The sequence below is a fragment of the Nyctereutes procyonoides genome, unplaced genomic scaffold (genome assembly GCF_905146905.1).
Source record: "Nyctereutes procyonoides isolate TBG_1078 unplaced genomic scaffold, NYPRO_anot_genome, whole genome shotgun sequence".
Taxonomy (NCBI): Eukaryota; Metazoa; Chordata; class Mammalia; order Carnivora; family Canidae; genus Nyctereutes; species Nyctereutes procyonoides.
Genome location: NW_026575047.1, coordinates 35,285,417 through 35,301,265, shown reverse-complemented (window position 1 = coordinate 35,301,265; position 15,849 = coordinate 35,285,417). Strand labels below are relative to the sequence as shown.

At 54.4% G+C, this 15,849-nt stretch overlaps 1 protein-coding gene across 3 annotated transcripts in view; it reads right to left on the bottom strand.

Moving 5' to 3' along the window:
* The window catches only part of CEMIP (cell migration inducing hyaluronidase 1), a 139,181-nt gene that overhangs the window by 27,718 nt on the left and 95,614 nt on the right, over positions 1 to 15,849 (bottom strand). For all 3 annotated transcript variants that reach the window (XM_055326858.1, XM_055326859.1, XM_055326860.1), the window contains exons 11-14: positions 15,539 to 15,671; positions 14,572 to 14,763; positions 7,019 to 7,194; positions 5,200 to 5,409 (exon numbers count right to left, since the gene is read on the bottom strand). In XM_055326858.1, the coding sequence (XP_055182833.1) occupies positions 5,200 to 5,409; positions 7,019 to 7,194; positions 14,572 to 14,763; positions 15,539 to 15,671 (711 nt within the window). The remainder of the gene's footprint in view (positions 1 to 5,199; positions 5,410 to 7,018; positions 7,195 to 14,571; positions 14,764 to 15,538; positions 15,672 to 15,849) is intronic.

Sequence of the window (15,849 nt, the reverse complement as noted above, 5' to 3'; positions counted from 1 at the left end):
GCCCTGCCTGATTCTGCCTTTGGGTGTGTGTGTGTGTGTGTGTGTGTGTGTGTGTGTGTGTGTGTGATTCAACTCATATCAGTGAGAAACTTGACATCCAATACAATCATATGGGAAGAAAGAGTATAACTTCCAGGCTTCACCACTTATTTTGTGTGTTGAGCCACTGAAGAAAAGAGCCCCGGTGCAGGCAGTAACTCATGTCACAGAGTCTCAGCGAGTGTCTGGACGGCCCACAGAGGCCGGGACAGGCAGCAGAGAACCGGGCAGCCCTCCCCATCGTCAGGAAGGACAGAGCCCCGGAGGCAGCACCCCCATCCCCCCCAGAGGAGGGGTGCCAGTGGGAAGGGAGGCAGGATAGCGGGGCTGATGGATAATGTGTCCTTCCTCTTCCCCAGAGCATCCCTTCCCCAATACGATCCACTAGCAGAACCCCTGGCCTGGGGAACTTCTGGGGAGATCAAGAACCACCATCTGGGTCCCTCATTTGGGTTCAGGTGGGAAAGAGAAATGAGAGCGGCTTCAGGAATCAAGGAGCCCCGCCATAGGCCCCCACGGTCCTGCCTGGAGGTAACGCGCAGTGGACCTTTCCTTTGAGGGCCAGCTTCACCCCACATCTGCTGGCATCCAGCAGCTTCGATGAGGACCACCAGTTTCAAAGGAAACACCACCACTGGTGTCAGTATCACAAGAGGCATCTCCCAAACTGTTCCGTAGGACACTAAGTGCAGGATGGCACAGTCATGTGAAGGGGGCTCTCTGGTTAAATGGGTCTCGGCGTCACTAGGAAATCAGTATTCAGCGTGGCTTTACTGCCAGCCTTGACTTTGCTAGCACGCACGGTGCATTTCTGTGGCGAGATGGGAGGACACGTACACTGTGTGTGCTGAAATCTAGGTCTACTCTGTGTGTGTGTGTGTGTGTGTGTGTGTGTGTGTGTGTGTGTGTTGGGGGTGCTGGTGGGATCCCACTACTATCTCATGGAAGCAGGAGGCTTACTCAGCACAGGTACACAGAGAGGCCCAGTGATAATGCTATGCCCTCTACCAATGCTAAGTGTGCCACTTGTGTTCTCTGGCTTCATCGTCCTCCAAAGCCTTTGCAATGGGTTGTGTCCTCATCCTCACTCTACACAGTGGGAAACCGAGTCTCAGAAAATTTGGATCAGCCCCCAAGTCCATACTGGCAACATTGGAACACAGGCTGGTAGGACTCTGTTCTCGACCTCGTGGTTTTGGGGATGCTGGTGGTAACTGCTTCTGAGTGAGCAAGGAGTCCCGGGAGAAGGGGGAGGTGGGTTTGCCAAGCAGGAGCTCGTGGTGTGGGTAGTGGTGACTAAGCATCATTTGGGCTCAGGGGGAGCAGAGGTTGAGAGGCTGGCATTTCCGTCAGTTAAGAGGGGAGTGAGAAGCAGGTGTTGGCAGGAATGTCAGGTTCAGACCGCCCTTTCCAGAAGCAGGTGGCAAAGAATGGGAAGGAGTGCAGGTGGGCAACCTGGGGTGGGGGTGCGGGGATGAGGGAGGCTGTTCTCTGAGTACCAGAGTGTGTTCTGTAGGTGGTAGAGGGAGAAACCATGTATCGAGGGCTGCCCAGGACATATGGGATCAGCTCGAAGGCACCTCCTGGCTCTGCACACTTCGGAGCCCCTCTTCCCCATGAGCCAGTGTTCTCCCATCTGGGTGTCAGGCATGTCCAGATCTGGGGTGGCATTAGGGTAAAGGCATCCACGATGCTACAGAGTGGCCTCTGCATTCTAAATTAGAATAAAGCCTCCGTCTGTATTTGGTCTCCTTTCATCCCGTCAGCTAAAAAAATCTTTTCAAACACAGCCCCAGCCACTGATAAAGTCCGCAAGCCAGAACGAAGGGAGCAAATGTAAAATACTGATGGAGAGAGTCCAGCTTCTGAGGCAGCTCTTCTGAACTCGGAGCTCCCTGCCTCCGTGGTGCAGCCCTTACAGGGTGTGGCACCAATCCCAGACCCCAGCTCCTGCCCAGGGGTGTGGCTCTTGGGGAAGGACACAGAATGCACTCCATTATCCTGCTGCTTCTTTGGCTCAGGGAAGCAGAGGCCTGCACTTCATCCAGATTCTAAGCCATGCCAGTGTGCTGTCACCTTGGAAGGGCCACACAGGTCTGTGGGCTCCAGATCCTAACCCACCAGCTTGGCTCCCCAGCACAGGCCCTAGCTGAGTGCAGCAGGAGCCCCATGTGGCGACTGGGGTCAGGCTGCAGCTGGCACCCCGGCGAGGCCTTGCAAGGCAAGTGCACTGCCTGGTGTCCAGACAGCACCCAGGGAGCTGATGGGTGCTCCCTCCCAGTCTGGTGGCGGGCATCCCTTGGGGCTGGACAGAAGAATGGCCCCAGCATGCAGGACCACAAGGGTCTTCTGGTTCCAAGAGGTTGTCAAAGTCTATGGCTCAAAAAAATCTCTCTCGGGATCCCTGGGTGGCACAGCGGTTTGGCGCCTGCCTTTGGCCCAGGGCGCGATCGAATCCCACGTCAGGCTCCCGGTGCATGGAGCCTGTTTCTCCCTCTGCCTATGTCTCTGCCTCTCTCTCTCTCTCTGTGTGTGACTATCATAAATAAATAAAAATTAAAAAAAATAATAAAATTGTGGCATAATATATATAGCATAAATTAAAAAAAAAATCTCTCTCGACTGTGTGTGCAACTGGCCCATCTAGCAGCTCCTGGCCTGTGCTGGCTCTCAGGCTCTCCCCGCCACTTCCCCACCCAGCCGCGGGCTCCTACTGCTGCCCAGCCAGGCCTCTGTCCCACCCCTCAATGCCTCTTGCCCTGCTTCCCCGACGTGAACCCATTCCTCCGGTTGGGACCTGGCTCACGGCTCTCAGGGAGGTGCACTGTGACCAAAGTGGCCAAAGCCTTCTCATTCTTATATTCTAACTAAACAAGGACCAGAGCTGCTTGTCATGCCCCTTGCAGCACGCAGGACCAATGTGGCACACACGTGCCACACTTTCCACATCCTTGGCTCACTCACTCCTTCTAACAACCATGCAGAATAGACACTGCCATCTTCTCTGTTTTATAGGAGAGGAAACAGAGGCACGGAGAGGTAAAATGACAGGCCCAGGTCACACTCCTGGTACAGGGCAGGAGCCAGATGGAAGGCCAGGCTCCAGGGCCCGAGCTCCCTCTGTGTCTAGTACTTCATTCCTGACATTCTCTACTTATCTCAAATCCTATTGTCTTTCTGCCTCAGCAAGAATACATTCTCCTTTCCTCTCCCTTGCGCCAGAAAAAAAAATCCCACGTTCAGCAACCACTCCCACCAGAGCCTCCTGCCACCTGCCAGGGAGAATCAGCCCTGGTTCCTGGTCAAGGCTTCCGCATGAACTGGCGGGCAGGGCTCCAGCCTTGGGCGACCTTGGGGCACCTGCACCTCTGGGTTTGGTGTGATTTCCCCACTTGGCCGAGAGAGAATGGAGGTTTAGGGATGTCAAGTTATTTGTCCAAGGCGCCACAACTCATAACCTGTGGACCAAGCTCTTGACCCCAAGCACTTCCAGACTGGGCCCCAAAGCCCGTTCTCTCCTTCGATGTTTAGTGGGTGGTGCAGGCACGGCACGCAACACAAGATGAGCTGCGGGAGAGAACTGGCCGTGGCTTCACCAGCAACACAAAACCAGGCCTCATCCAACTCCACTGTGTCTGGTTGTGAACAGGGTCACACGCTCAGGGGCCCACGGTGGCCCACAGGCAGCAAGCTGAGGACTACATTGCAGTAACATAGTAGGGAGCAGTGGGCACGGGGTTGGGGGGAGCCTGAGGACTCAGCCCTGCTCCAGGCCCTTGTGCCATGCAGGAGTGTGGGTCTGACCTGCCCACTCAGACCACTTTTCCAGAGAAGCCAAGAATCCAGATTTCTATGTGAAATCTCTTAACTTTTAAATAACGAAGCCTACTTCAGATGTTTCTTTAAACACCACATAAGCCAAACCAAACACGTCTTGTCACTGGGCTCAGCCCGCGGGGTGCCATTTTGTGACATCCGGTTTTGAAGTTCATAGAGGATATAGGTTTAGTCTCTTTAAAGAAAAGCTGGTTCAATGTAAAATTATCAGTTTAGTGTCAAAATGATCGAATGTTTCTGTAAACACTTTATAAGCCAAACAAAACACAATCTGGATTTTTCAGCTTGCAGAGTGTCAGCTTGTAATGTCCGGTTGCTTAAGTTTCTAGAGGATATAAGTTCAGTTCATTTATTTATTTATTTATTTTAGAGAGAGAGTGAGAGAGCACAAAGGTGGGGGGGAGTGGGAAGAGAGGGGCGGGGTCGAGAGGGAGAATCTCCAGCAGACTCCCCGCCAAGCACAGAGCCTGATGCAGAGCTTGATGCCGTGACCCTGAGATCATGACCTGAGCCAAAGTCAAGAGTCAGACACTCAGCCACTGAGCCACCCAGGTGCCCCATAAGTTTAGTTCATTTAAAGAAGAATCAGGGCACCCGGGTGGCTCAGTGATTGTGCATCTGCCTTCGGCTCAGATCATGATCCCAGGGTGCAGGGAACAAGTCCCACATCAGGTTCCCTGCATGGAGCCTGCTTCTCCCTCTGCCTGTGTCTCTCTCTGTGTCTCTCATGAATAAATAAATAAAATCTTTTAAATAAAACAAATAAAAAGAATCAATGTAGTATACAAATCAACTGTGCCAATCCAGCTTCTGGCACATATTCACGTTGCTAATGGAGCCGTTCCTCCCAGCAGTGTTCGCTCTGAAGGATGCTCGGTGCCATGGGAGAAAAGGCCCCTTGTGGCCACTGCTGGCTGGGACAGAGTCCACGGCACGGAGTCTCAGCATGACCCCTTGTCTGTGCTCACAGGTCTGTCTAGCCATGCAGCCATGGAAGATGCTTGGCTGCCCAACATTCTAAAGAGGTGCAGAGGGAGCGGGAGCCCCAGTGACCAGGCCAGCTCACCACCTCTGCCACTCAGTGCCCATTGGCAAAGACACACCTTTCTTTCTCTTTCCTCTTCAGCTGGAGACCTGCTCTGAACTGACAGCATTCATCACTCCAGGCTAAGGATGGCTCAACCCCCAGTGGCCTTGGACTAAATATCTTGACCCAACATCCATCTCAGCGCCAACGTTTTGGAGGAAGGGGACCTGAGGATGGGGAGCAATGGACCCTCTGCTTCCCAGGGAGGGAGGGAGGGAAGGGAGGGAGGTGCTTACCAGCAAGCCATTGGAGCCGTGCACGGTGACACAGCGAGAAAACGTGTGGTGGATGGAGAGCTCCCGGACGTAGGTGGGTGGATCGTAGCCTCCCTTGGCGTCCACATCGCCTGCCAGGTGGAAGTGGATGGGGTACTGCCCCACCAGCTGCTGCCCCATGTGCTTCAGCTCAACGCCTTCCAGGTGTGCCGCCTTAAAGCCCAGTGCGAACTAGAAGGGGGTGCGGGGATCAGAAGGGTCAGTGAGGTGCCCCCCATTTCCCCACCAGTGCCACATCCCAAGCATGCAAAGTGCCTCGCTGGTCCCTGCCTCAGCCACACAGCGGATCCAACACATGCTCTGCAGGTGGCGTAAGGCCCACGGACACCAAAATGCTGTGAATAACACAAGGGGTCTACCTGGAAGCAAACTGCTTGGGCCCGAAAACCGAGGAGCGACCATACAACAGCCAGGCCTTGCCTCCACTTACCTCCCTCCCTCCTCAGTCGCTGAGTGTCATGAGGAAGGGGCAACCCCCAGATAAGCTGGGATAAAGCTAGCATGAGGCCCACCGCTGGAGGTTAGAAATCCAGGATGAGGGTGGCCGTGAGACAGAAGGAGCCTGTGCCCTGGCCCACGGTCTGTGGCCCCTGCTGGTGGAAGGCCCAGGATGCTGAGCCAGGAATCTCCACAGCCTGTGACCCTGGTGGCGAGTGTGAGCCATCATGCACCACAGTGGATGTCTACACTCCAGAAGCTGGGCTCAGCCTACTGCTGATGGAGTAGGGCGATTCTTAGGGACACACTAATATTCCTCCCCAAAGCAGGTGTCAACTGGAATGCCACTCTGGAAGGGGCATCCTGAGGCTGAGTTTGGGCACAGTGGGAAGGGGTACTCTGATGGCTCAGGGACCACTCTCAGAATTGGAAACAGGCTCTAGTCTCTCTGGTCTCTCTGGCAAATCTCTCCACTAAGGACGGTCCCATAAGCCCTGGCCCCCTCAGCCCCAGAGCCTGACCAGGAACACGTGCAAGTGCTTTTGGAGGCTCTGATTGCTGGGGAGCCCTTCTGGCATTGAATGAGCGAGGGCTGGGGATGCTACAAGCCCATGTGTACTATGGAGCCACCCAATGTGACAATGCCCTGCCAGTAGGGCTTCTGCTCTGGGCTTTCTAGGTTCTGCTCATTCATTCATTTAGGTCACCAGAAAGTCTGATCCTGATAGCACCCGACTACAGCAAATCTCCACACAGCAATATTCTATCAGCTTTGATCCTAAGTCATTGAATGCAAAGGCCACACAAGAGCTTTGGGTGTCATGATATTCGATATGCCGGGTAACGGCTCCTTTGACAGGGATGCAGACAGGATTCATGTGTGAGCTGGATGGTAGGAGACGCTGCGCTCCCTCGGACTGCAACCGCTGCCTTTCATCATGCTAGCAGAGCCTCGCAGCATGGGGTCTCCGTCTTTGCCTCCAGCTCCCCGGCAAGCTCACGAGTACCCTTAGCGCCGCGACTTCCAGAGCCTCTCCCCTGCCTGCTCTCGATTCTGTAACTTCATGGATCTATTGTAAGCATGATGTTGTGTGAGTGAAATGCCAGCTCTTCTGGGAAACGATTGGGGTGAAACAGAAGAAAGGGAACGAGAGCCACGGTGGGGATTGGAAGCTGCGAAGGCAGAGGGTGCAGCGTGCCGGGGGCATGTGACGGGGGAGTGGAGGGCCGTCCCCTGTCTTATGGCCGGGGGTGGACAGCTGGGACAGCAGGACTCCATCTCCCAGAAAGTCCCTTCCAGGAGGATTCCCACATTGCCAGCCTCAGCCGGGAGGATCCATACCTTGATGTGGCCACCAAAGGTGTCGAAGTCAAAGAAGTTGCAGATGTGGTTGCTGTAGGGGTAACATCTGTCCTCCACCTCTCCCATCACCACGATGTTCCGGCTCAGGAGCCCGACCTCGGCCCGCATGTCCACACCATCTATCTCCTCCCCGATGTGCAGGTACAGTGGCTTCCCTAGGGCAGAGGTGGGGAGGCTTGGGAATCTGCTGCTGCTTACGTATCATCATGCCCTGTGTGCGTGGTGTGCACAGTGGTCCCTGTACCCCCGCTAAGTCCCATGTTACAGAAGAATGAAGCCCAGAAATGAAATTCCTTGCCTGAAGGAAGAGCCAGGATTCACAGCCATGCAAACATAAATCTGAAGCTCACACAGAAATGGCTATTTATCCCCCAATACTGGTGCTCCCTTTAGCTTGCTGGTACTAGGGTCTCCTGTGTTTTAGCTCAACATATGCCCCCCTAGGAGAACCACCTTTGCCAGCCTCCCTGCAGGCTATGGTCACAGGAGGAGCAGAAGCCACGTGTGGTTGCCCCTGCTCATGATCCTTCCCTGGGATTGGAATGTGGGTGTCCTGGTAGGCCAGCCTGGGAGGACAGGGTGCTCTCTTCCCTGCACCCCTGACCTCACCCCTTCCCATAGTCTCAGAATCCTGGACCCCACCCAGGAACTTCTCTTCCCTTCTGTGGGTTCTTTATGTTCTGCTTCCAAGCTCATTCAGACCTCCGATCCTTAAAAAATTAAGACTTTTCATCCCAATTCAGCTGCCCTTGTAGCTAATGTCAGGCCCCTTCAGGCCACTGCAAGCCCCTGAATCAGTGACCTGTGCCTGCCCCCCTCCCTCCTCAGTCTGCTCAAATCCACTCGATTCCCCCCCAGCCTCCTCCTCCTCTTCCCCGAGTAGCAAATGCACCCCAGTGACGGTCACAGTGGCAGGAGCTGGGAACTTAGGAGCTGTCTCATGGCCCCAAGTCTGTCCCCAGATGCTTTTGTGGGATAAAGAGATCTTGGCCTGCCTCTGGATGCGGCTTGTCACTGGGAGGGCTGACCTGGCTGGCGGTGCTCTCTCCTCCGTGCCAGGACGCAGTCACAGAGCACGACCTTGTGTGCACACTCGAATCCTGTAACTGGCTTTCCTGTGGCCCTGGCTTGAGCCACGGGGCACACATGTCAGCCCACAACACAGCTGGCCCCACACATGAAGGCGGGGGCTGGGATGGACCCGAGCAGCACCCCAACGGGGACCTGCCCTGCCCGCTGTTTCACGCATCCTATGGGAGTTGCTATTTGAATTCCACAGGCTCAGGGAGAGGGCAGTTTCTGGAAGCATGTTAGTTCAGGACATGAAACTTGCACATGGCAAAGCTGACAAGATACCCCTTTGGCATCACCACCACCTCCCCCAAGGCTGCTGTCTTCAAAGTGTCACAAAATGACTGTGGTCAATCAACAGAAATTTCTTGTTCCCATCTTGGAGGCCGGCAGTGCACAGTCGCGTCCTGGGGTCAGCGGTCAGTGTGGCAGGGCTGGTTCCTGCGAGAGGCTCGGGCAGAACCGTCCTGGCCATTATCAGATTCCAGCAGCCACGGGTGCTCCTTGGCTGGCAGCCTTTCCCTCCTCCCTCCACAAACATCACTCCGACGCCTGCTGGGTCATCATGTCGCCTTCTCCCCGGACTCTGACCTTCCTGTGTCCTCTCTAAGGACCCTTGTGATGACACTAGGGTCCCCCAGGAACCCAGGATAGTCCCCCATCGAATGAGCCTCAACTTAATCACCCCTGCAGAGTCCCTTTGCCATGCAAGGTGGCATCCTCAGGTCAGTAGGATTAGCCCTTGGGCATCTGTCGGGCCTTTATTTGGTGTATCACAGAGTCTTGTTTAAAAAAGGTCTCCAGTATTAAGAAAGTTCCCTTTACAAAGAGTCTATTCACTGTACTTTACTGTCATCTCCGGAGATCTCTGATGCCCCAGGTCACCGCCTGCCAGAGGGGTCAGTCTCGGACACCGTGGGGGGAGCCATCAGGACTCTGGTTCCTTCCACATTCTGACACTGGCCGGAGGAGCGTTTGGAACAAGTTCGCTCTGCACGCTGTGGTTCACTTTCTTGCGCACACACGGCAGTGGCTTCCAGCTCAGCTCACAGAGCTCGCAGAGCCTCGGGGCTTCACAGCGTCAAGGTCCAGAAGCAGGGCCCCCTCTGACTGCCCGTGTGGCAGCCTCTCCTTCCATCCCCGGGGGGGTCCCCTGCCCATCGGCTCTGTGACCCTCACAAGCACACCAGATGCACAGCAGAAAGCTGTGCCCAGAGCAGCATCTGATCACTGGTGGGAAGGAGACTCACCTGCTCACTGGCTTAAACGCCCTAAGTCCAGCAACGATACACACAGGTCTGCCCGGCCTTGCACCTCTGAGTGAGCTGGATGTAGACTTTTTCCTAACTAGCGGACACCCCGATGGACAGCAGCAGCACCCAGAAAAGCTTCAAAGGCTTTCTGAACTGAGCAAAGCCACCTTCCACTTCCACTGAGGTGGAAGGAGCAATGGCCAGCCACTGCCCTAGAAGCGGCTCACAGGTGCCCAGAAACCAGTGAACGCAAGGGTCAGGCACCTGAGGAGCCAGGTCCTGGGAGACACAGCACAAAGCACACTTCCCAAAGGGAAAGCCTCCCAAGGGCTGAATATCTAATGGAAGAGTTTGTGGAGGGAGCACAGGCTCAGTCCTTCTGGCCAAAGATACAGGAGGGGAGCTCACTGTGCAGCTCTGAGGGGCTCAGCTCCCGTCAACCAGCCTGCAGGACAGACGGCATGACCCCATGCTCTGGGGGCTTTTGTGTCCTCACTCCCACACCCACTGATGCTGCAGCCAGACCAGAGTTCCCAGCTCTCCCTGAATCAGCTTTTGCTCCTTTACATCTCAGAGCTTCTATCTCGCTGCCCCTCCAGCCGGGCCAGCCTTCTCTACCTCGTCAAGGCGGCAGATGGCTTTGTCCTTCCAGATCCTGCTCCAATGGCTCCTTGTCGGTGACCACGGTCTTCCCCACCCTCCATGTGCCTTCTAGGGGTTCCCAGGGATACGAGGCCTCCCCGCCCAGGCACACATCCCCGGATGTTGTAGCTGGTGCATTTCAGGGCTCAGTCCCCTTAAACTACAGTGAGTCGTCAGAATGCTGACCAGAGGCATCTGCTCAGGGGGAGGGCTAGGGACCCGCAGTCCTCTGGAACGCGGCTGGGGAAGGAGGAGGATGGCTGCAAAGGGCCGTGGCTCTGGAGCTAGGCTGTGTTGGATCCTGACTCAGATGATGGCTGAGAGGCCCAGAATAGTCACTTACACTTCCTGAATCTCAGGCTCTCCTTCCATAAAATAGAGACATTAATAGCAGGTATCTCAAAGGTAGCTATGCTTGTCAACGGGCTGTGACCAAAATGACACATGTGGCCGATGTGGCCACATGCAGCTGTCACCTGGCACTATCCTCAGGGAAGTCGGGAGCCCAGGGCTCCCACCAGTGCCTCACCCCTCCAGGCTGTCCCGTGGGAGAAATGCGGGGTGTGGGAGCAACCCCTGGTGAGATGGAGGGACTGTTTCTATCAGGGGTCCATGAGCAGAGTGTAAGGGGCCAACTGAGAGTGACAGCATCACTCCATTCCCATCTGCACCCCATCCCATCTGCATGAGGGCCAACCAGGGAAAAGCAGATGTGGTCAAGCCAGACTGTCCCAAATAATCCGGGAGGCCCACAGGCACAGGCGAGGGGTGGGGAAAGCCCAGGGAGCAGCGGGACTGTGCAGGTGCCCCACATGGGGCTCCATTCGTTGACCTTCCTGGCTCCACACCCTGAAACCACTCTATTGGGCAGGCCCCGAACTGGGCACTCAGGGGCCAAGAGAAGAATGCCATCAAGAGCCTTCCAGTAGAAGGGACAGACACACATGCACATGCACAGCGAGGCCCCGTGGGTCTGGGGGAGGGGCTCTGCTAAAGGGTCCCAGAGAGCCAGTCTAGCCGCAGAGCTCCCAGGTTCCTCACATGGGTCAGTCCTCTTTGGGTGGAGACCCTGGGGACAGAATGGGGGAGGACGGGTAGCCTTGGATCCCAGAGCCTGGAATTAGAATCCTGGCTCTGATCAACCACACAGACTTGCTTGGTCTACACCAGATCACCCCACTAGGACCTCTGGGGTGACTGAGAGGCTCTACTGCACTCTGGGATGCCAGCTACCAGCCACCTGCAGCTACTGGGTACCTGTAATCAGGCTCAGATGACTAAGGAGTAGACTTCTAAACCTTAGTTTTGATTAAATTTGGACAGCCTCCTGTGTCTGGCGACTGTGCTGGGGAGCAGGACTCTGGACATTTAATTGCCCTGCACCTAAGCGTCCTCCTCTGTGTCCTGCAGAAAAGGCAGCTGCCACCTAGTTAGGTGACCACAAGGAGCAAGCAAGATGGTTCTGCAAAGCCCTAGGCAACCATGGACACGAAGGACAGTGGTTCTAACACACAGGTTACCAGCGGCATTACCTCGAGGTGCGTGTGCAGGGGCAGCGGGCGTGCAGGGCTGGTGGGAGTGTGGGAGTGCAAGTGGAGGAGGTCTGGGAGGATCAGGACTGCCAGGTCCGGGATGTGGGCGTTCACGCCATGAATGGCAAAACCCTGAAATACTCTTAGATGATTCACACCCTCTCATGACCGGGTCATCCCCATCTGTTTTCTGTCAAAAAATCCTTCATATGCATGAAGATCTGTTTACCGGAATTTGGGGGCAGCGAGGAGGGTGGATCCGGGAAGGCCAGGCCCCTGCTCTGCCACCAGCCTGGGGGAGGAGGGAACCTGAGACGTTGCTGTTGCAGGCACAGCGTCAGAAAAGGATGGGGCAGGTGGAGCCCCTGCTTTGTGTAGGCGGGGGCTGGAGAGCCAGGCTTGGGGCTGCAAAGGAGCCCTGTAAGCCTCGCGGAGACAGACACACAGACCCCCCACACACACCTGGGGCTTTTCTGATCTGCCCACCAGGCGGCACTGTTCTCAGGGAAGTGCCCAAAGCCCTGGAGCAAAGTGGCAGGTCCACTCTGAACCTAACTTTCCCGGGTGGGGTGAGGGGCAGGGAGGGGTGCTGGGCTGTGGGGGATGCAGACACAGGCCATGCTGCACCAAGGGGGTGTGAGGGTCCCCAGGGGGGCTCTGCATCTCCCTCACTTCTTTCCTCCCCCAGCACCAGGGCCCTGAGCAGGCCTGTCTCACTGTCTGTCTTCTCACCTTCTGGAGGCCCAGGAGGGGGTCGCTCTCTAGCGCTGCTGCAGACATGCTGCAGCTATGCCTGAGGGCCAACCAGGGAAAAGCAGATGTGGCCAAGCCAGACTGTCCCAAATAATCTGGGAGGGCCAGAGGCACAAGCGAGGGGTGGGAGAGGGGGTACAAAATACTTGCAGTCCCTGTGCCAAGCAAGTCCCTCAGCAGCTCAGAGCCTGGGGAAGCCGTCCCTGTGGGCCTCTGGCCTCCTCCTTCTTATGGGACAATAGTAAGTCATCTGTGGAGTTTCTTTCTCTGCTCTGGCTGCCAGGGAGCTCTGAGACAAATATGTGGTCTATTTCAGTAGCTTCTGCAAACTTCCACACCCCCATTTGTTGTTGAATGTATTCTCCTCTCGCCACAATGTATTACGTAGACACTTATCTTTCCCATTTTCCCCCCTAGATGGAGATTTCACAGAACTTGTGTTCATTGCAAAATATCCCCAAACCTTTTTCAAAGAAAGTAGGGGTTAGAACAAATGATTAATTACAAAGGCAGACCGTGTGTTACCTTGTCAAGGTGCAAATGTGTGTCTAGCCACACTCAGCAAACCCTGCTCTGCCCCAGATGCCCAGGGCCTTCCCCTCGCAGGCTCTACTCCCTGGCCCATGGCCCCCGACAGCGGGATTGGGACCTCCTACCATTGTTCAGGGGTTCAAACCTTTACCCCCCAGACTCCTTCCTTCCCAAGCACCTCCCCACCCACCACAGAGATTGTGTGACTTTTCGTAGTCTTATTTCCAAAGCAATGGATAACTTGAATACATGGACTATGCTTCTCCATCCATCTTCCTCCTCCTGCCCTCAATTCTAAGGCTTCCCCAAGAGCCATGGTCCTACAGCAGCTGGGAGCTGTGATGCCCAGGAGCCACTCTTCTCTCTTTATTTTTTTTCTAAAGATTTTATTTATTTATTCATAAAAGACAAAAAGAGGCAGAGACACAGACAGAAGAGAAGCAGGCTCCATGCAGGGAGCCCAATGTGGGACTCGATCCCGGGACTCCAGGATCACGCCCTGGGCTGAAGGCAGGCGCCAAACTGCTGAGCCACCCAGGGATCCCCACTCTTCTTTCTTCTGTCTGTTTTCCCCCCTAGTTTTCAGTGGGGAGGGACCTTTTCCCCATCAGCAGACCCAGAGAGATGCCAGGGAAGGTGTACGGCCAGAGGGTGAGCACACAAGCCTCCAGCCCAATCAGATGCTCTCTCCCCAGAAGGTGATGTGAACACTAGGTCCTGGGGACCTGGCAGGGTACTTCTGGACAGTAATGCCCTAAGGATGCTGCCCCCACTACCCAGACCCCCAAAGTGACCCCACTCCCTTGTCCTGGTGCAGATAACCTGTCCAGCTTTTGCATTACTTCCCTGAGCTTGATGGCCTCCAGTGAATTCCTTTTTTTGCTTACAATAGTCAGGTTGGAGTCCATTGCTTATAACCAAAGAACCCTCATGAGTATATAACTCTCTCCACTAATAATAATTGACCTGGACTATACTTTTAATCCTAACAATCTGAGATTCTGGGAGCCTCACATAATATAAATTGCAGCACCACAAAGTCAACATTTAGAAGAAAAAGGAAGATCCAAAAGCTATAGAAGGAAAAGATTTAAAATTTCCTGCTAGGGCAGCCCCAGTGGCCCAGGGGTTTAGTGCTGCCTTCAGCCCAGGGTGTGATCCTGGAGACCCCAGATCGAGTCCCACATCAGGCTCCCTGCACAGAGCCTGCTTCTCCCTCTGCCTGTCTCTCTCTCTCTCTCTCTCTCTCTCTCTGTCATGAATAAATAAATAAAATCTTTATAAAAAATAAAATAAAATAAAATTTCCTGGTAGATTGCATTGTCGTCTAACAAATATTCACTCCCTTTCCTCAACCTTGATGGCACGAATAGGCTGACCCACCCATTCATGTTGAGCTTAAACACGTTACTTGCTTTCTCCAGTGGGATGTGAGTGTGAGAGCATGCTAGTCCTGAGCCCGGAGTCCTCTGGGAGTTTTCCACCTCCCCCACAGGAAGAATGTGTCCTGAGAAGAATGAGTCCCATGGAGCTTCCCTGACCCCAGCCATCATCCTGGAACCAAGCTCAGTCTAGAGAAGCTGGACTCTAGACAAGCTACAGGGGCACAAGCAAGAAATCGGTATTTGTTGTGAGAGTTTGAGGTCTGTTTTGTTATGCAGCATTATTGTGACAATAGCTGATTGATACAGACTTGTGATTTCAGACAACAGATTCGTTGAGCCCAGGGAGGGCCTGGTGAAAGGCTTACCTGCTACTCTGACCTGGTTGGAGGTACAGGCTTTGCAGGGAAGCACCAGGAACTCCTCTGCCTGGTACATGGAGTAATCAGTACTGGCAACGACCAGGGTGTCTCCAGGCTTCCATGACTGTACATTGTCTTCCAGATTCAGGATGGTGCTGTTCACATTGGTGTCGATGCTGATGGTGAGTTTGGGCCTCACTGTAACCCCAAACAGGAAGGACTGAGATATAATAACCCTTCGTTCTTGGCAAACTTGTGACTGCCCGCCTCTTCCCTTTTGCTCCCTCAATAAATGCCAGGTTTGCCTATCCAAACCCAAATCACCAGGCTCAGCCCATCCCAGTCTTGGGACAGGTTTTTGAAGTCAACAAAACCCGACCAGAAAAGAGCCATTCATTAGCTCCGGGCCGGGGATTTTCCAGCAACTCCTTAGCTAGAGTTAAATGTGGCTGTTCACCACACCCACTCCGCTCAAGATGTAAAACAAATATAGTTCCTCTCAACTATTATTTACAGTAGCTCTAAGCCCTTCCCCCAAAGAACTCCCATCCCTAATGACTGCCTTCTGGAGATGGCCAAGTGCCTCCACGAACCAACCAACCATTCCCAATCCCTTCTAACGAGCACCTCGGGGACTGGGTTTAAAATAATAGCACCCAGAGGCCACGAGCTCATGTCTGTGCAGGGGAGGTCAGCTCTGGCCACTGCACCTTGGTTCTCTTGGACCTGGCCCTTCCCCTTCCTGAAAGGCATATGGGCAGGGTGGGGCTCTCCTGGCTCCTGCCAACTCTGAGGACCGTCCCACTGCTCCTGTGTCACAGAAGTACTCTCCATTGCAAGCTTGGCAGGAGCAGCGTGTCTCTGAGATGTCCAGGGGCAGCTGACCGAGCCGCATCCAAACTCACAATGTGTATCCGCCAGCTCGGGGAATGAGCCGCGGTTGCATCTCTGTCTCCAACAAGCAGCTGCTTACCAGGCTTCTCACAAAGGAACCGCACACGGTAGCTCTGGCAGGCTCGGCCCTGGTCGTAGCACACAAACCTATAATCCTGGCCTTTTTTGTAGACGACCTCAGTGGTGAGGTTAACTCCATCCAGTGTAGTGGCCTGGAAAGGACATGGAAATTACAGAGCAAGATCATTTGTGTGCGTGTAAAGAAGGACGGTGATGATTAATGTTATAAACATATACTCCCAAGTCTAAAATTGTCCTGCTGCAAAAACTATTTCCTATGGCCCAAGAGGATTATTAAATGATTGAGCATCACTTTTGATGTAAGAAAAC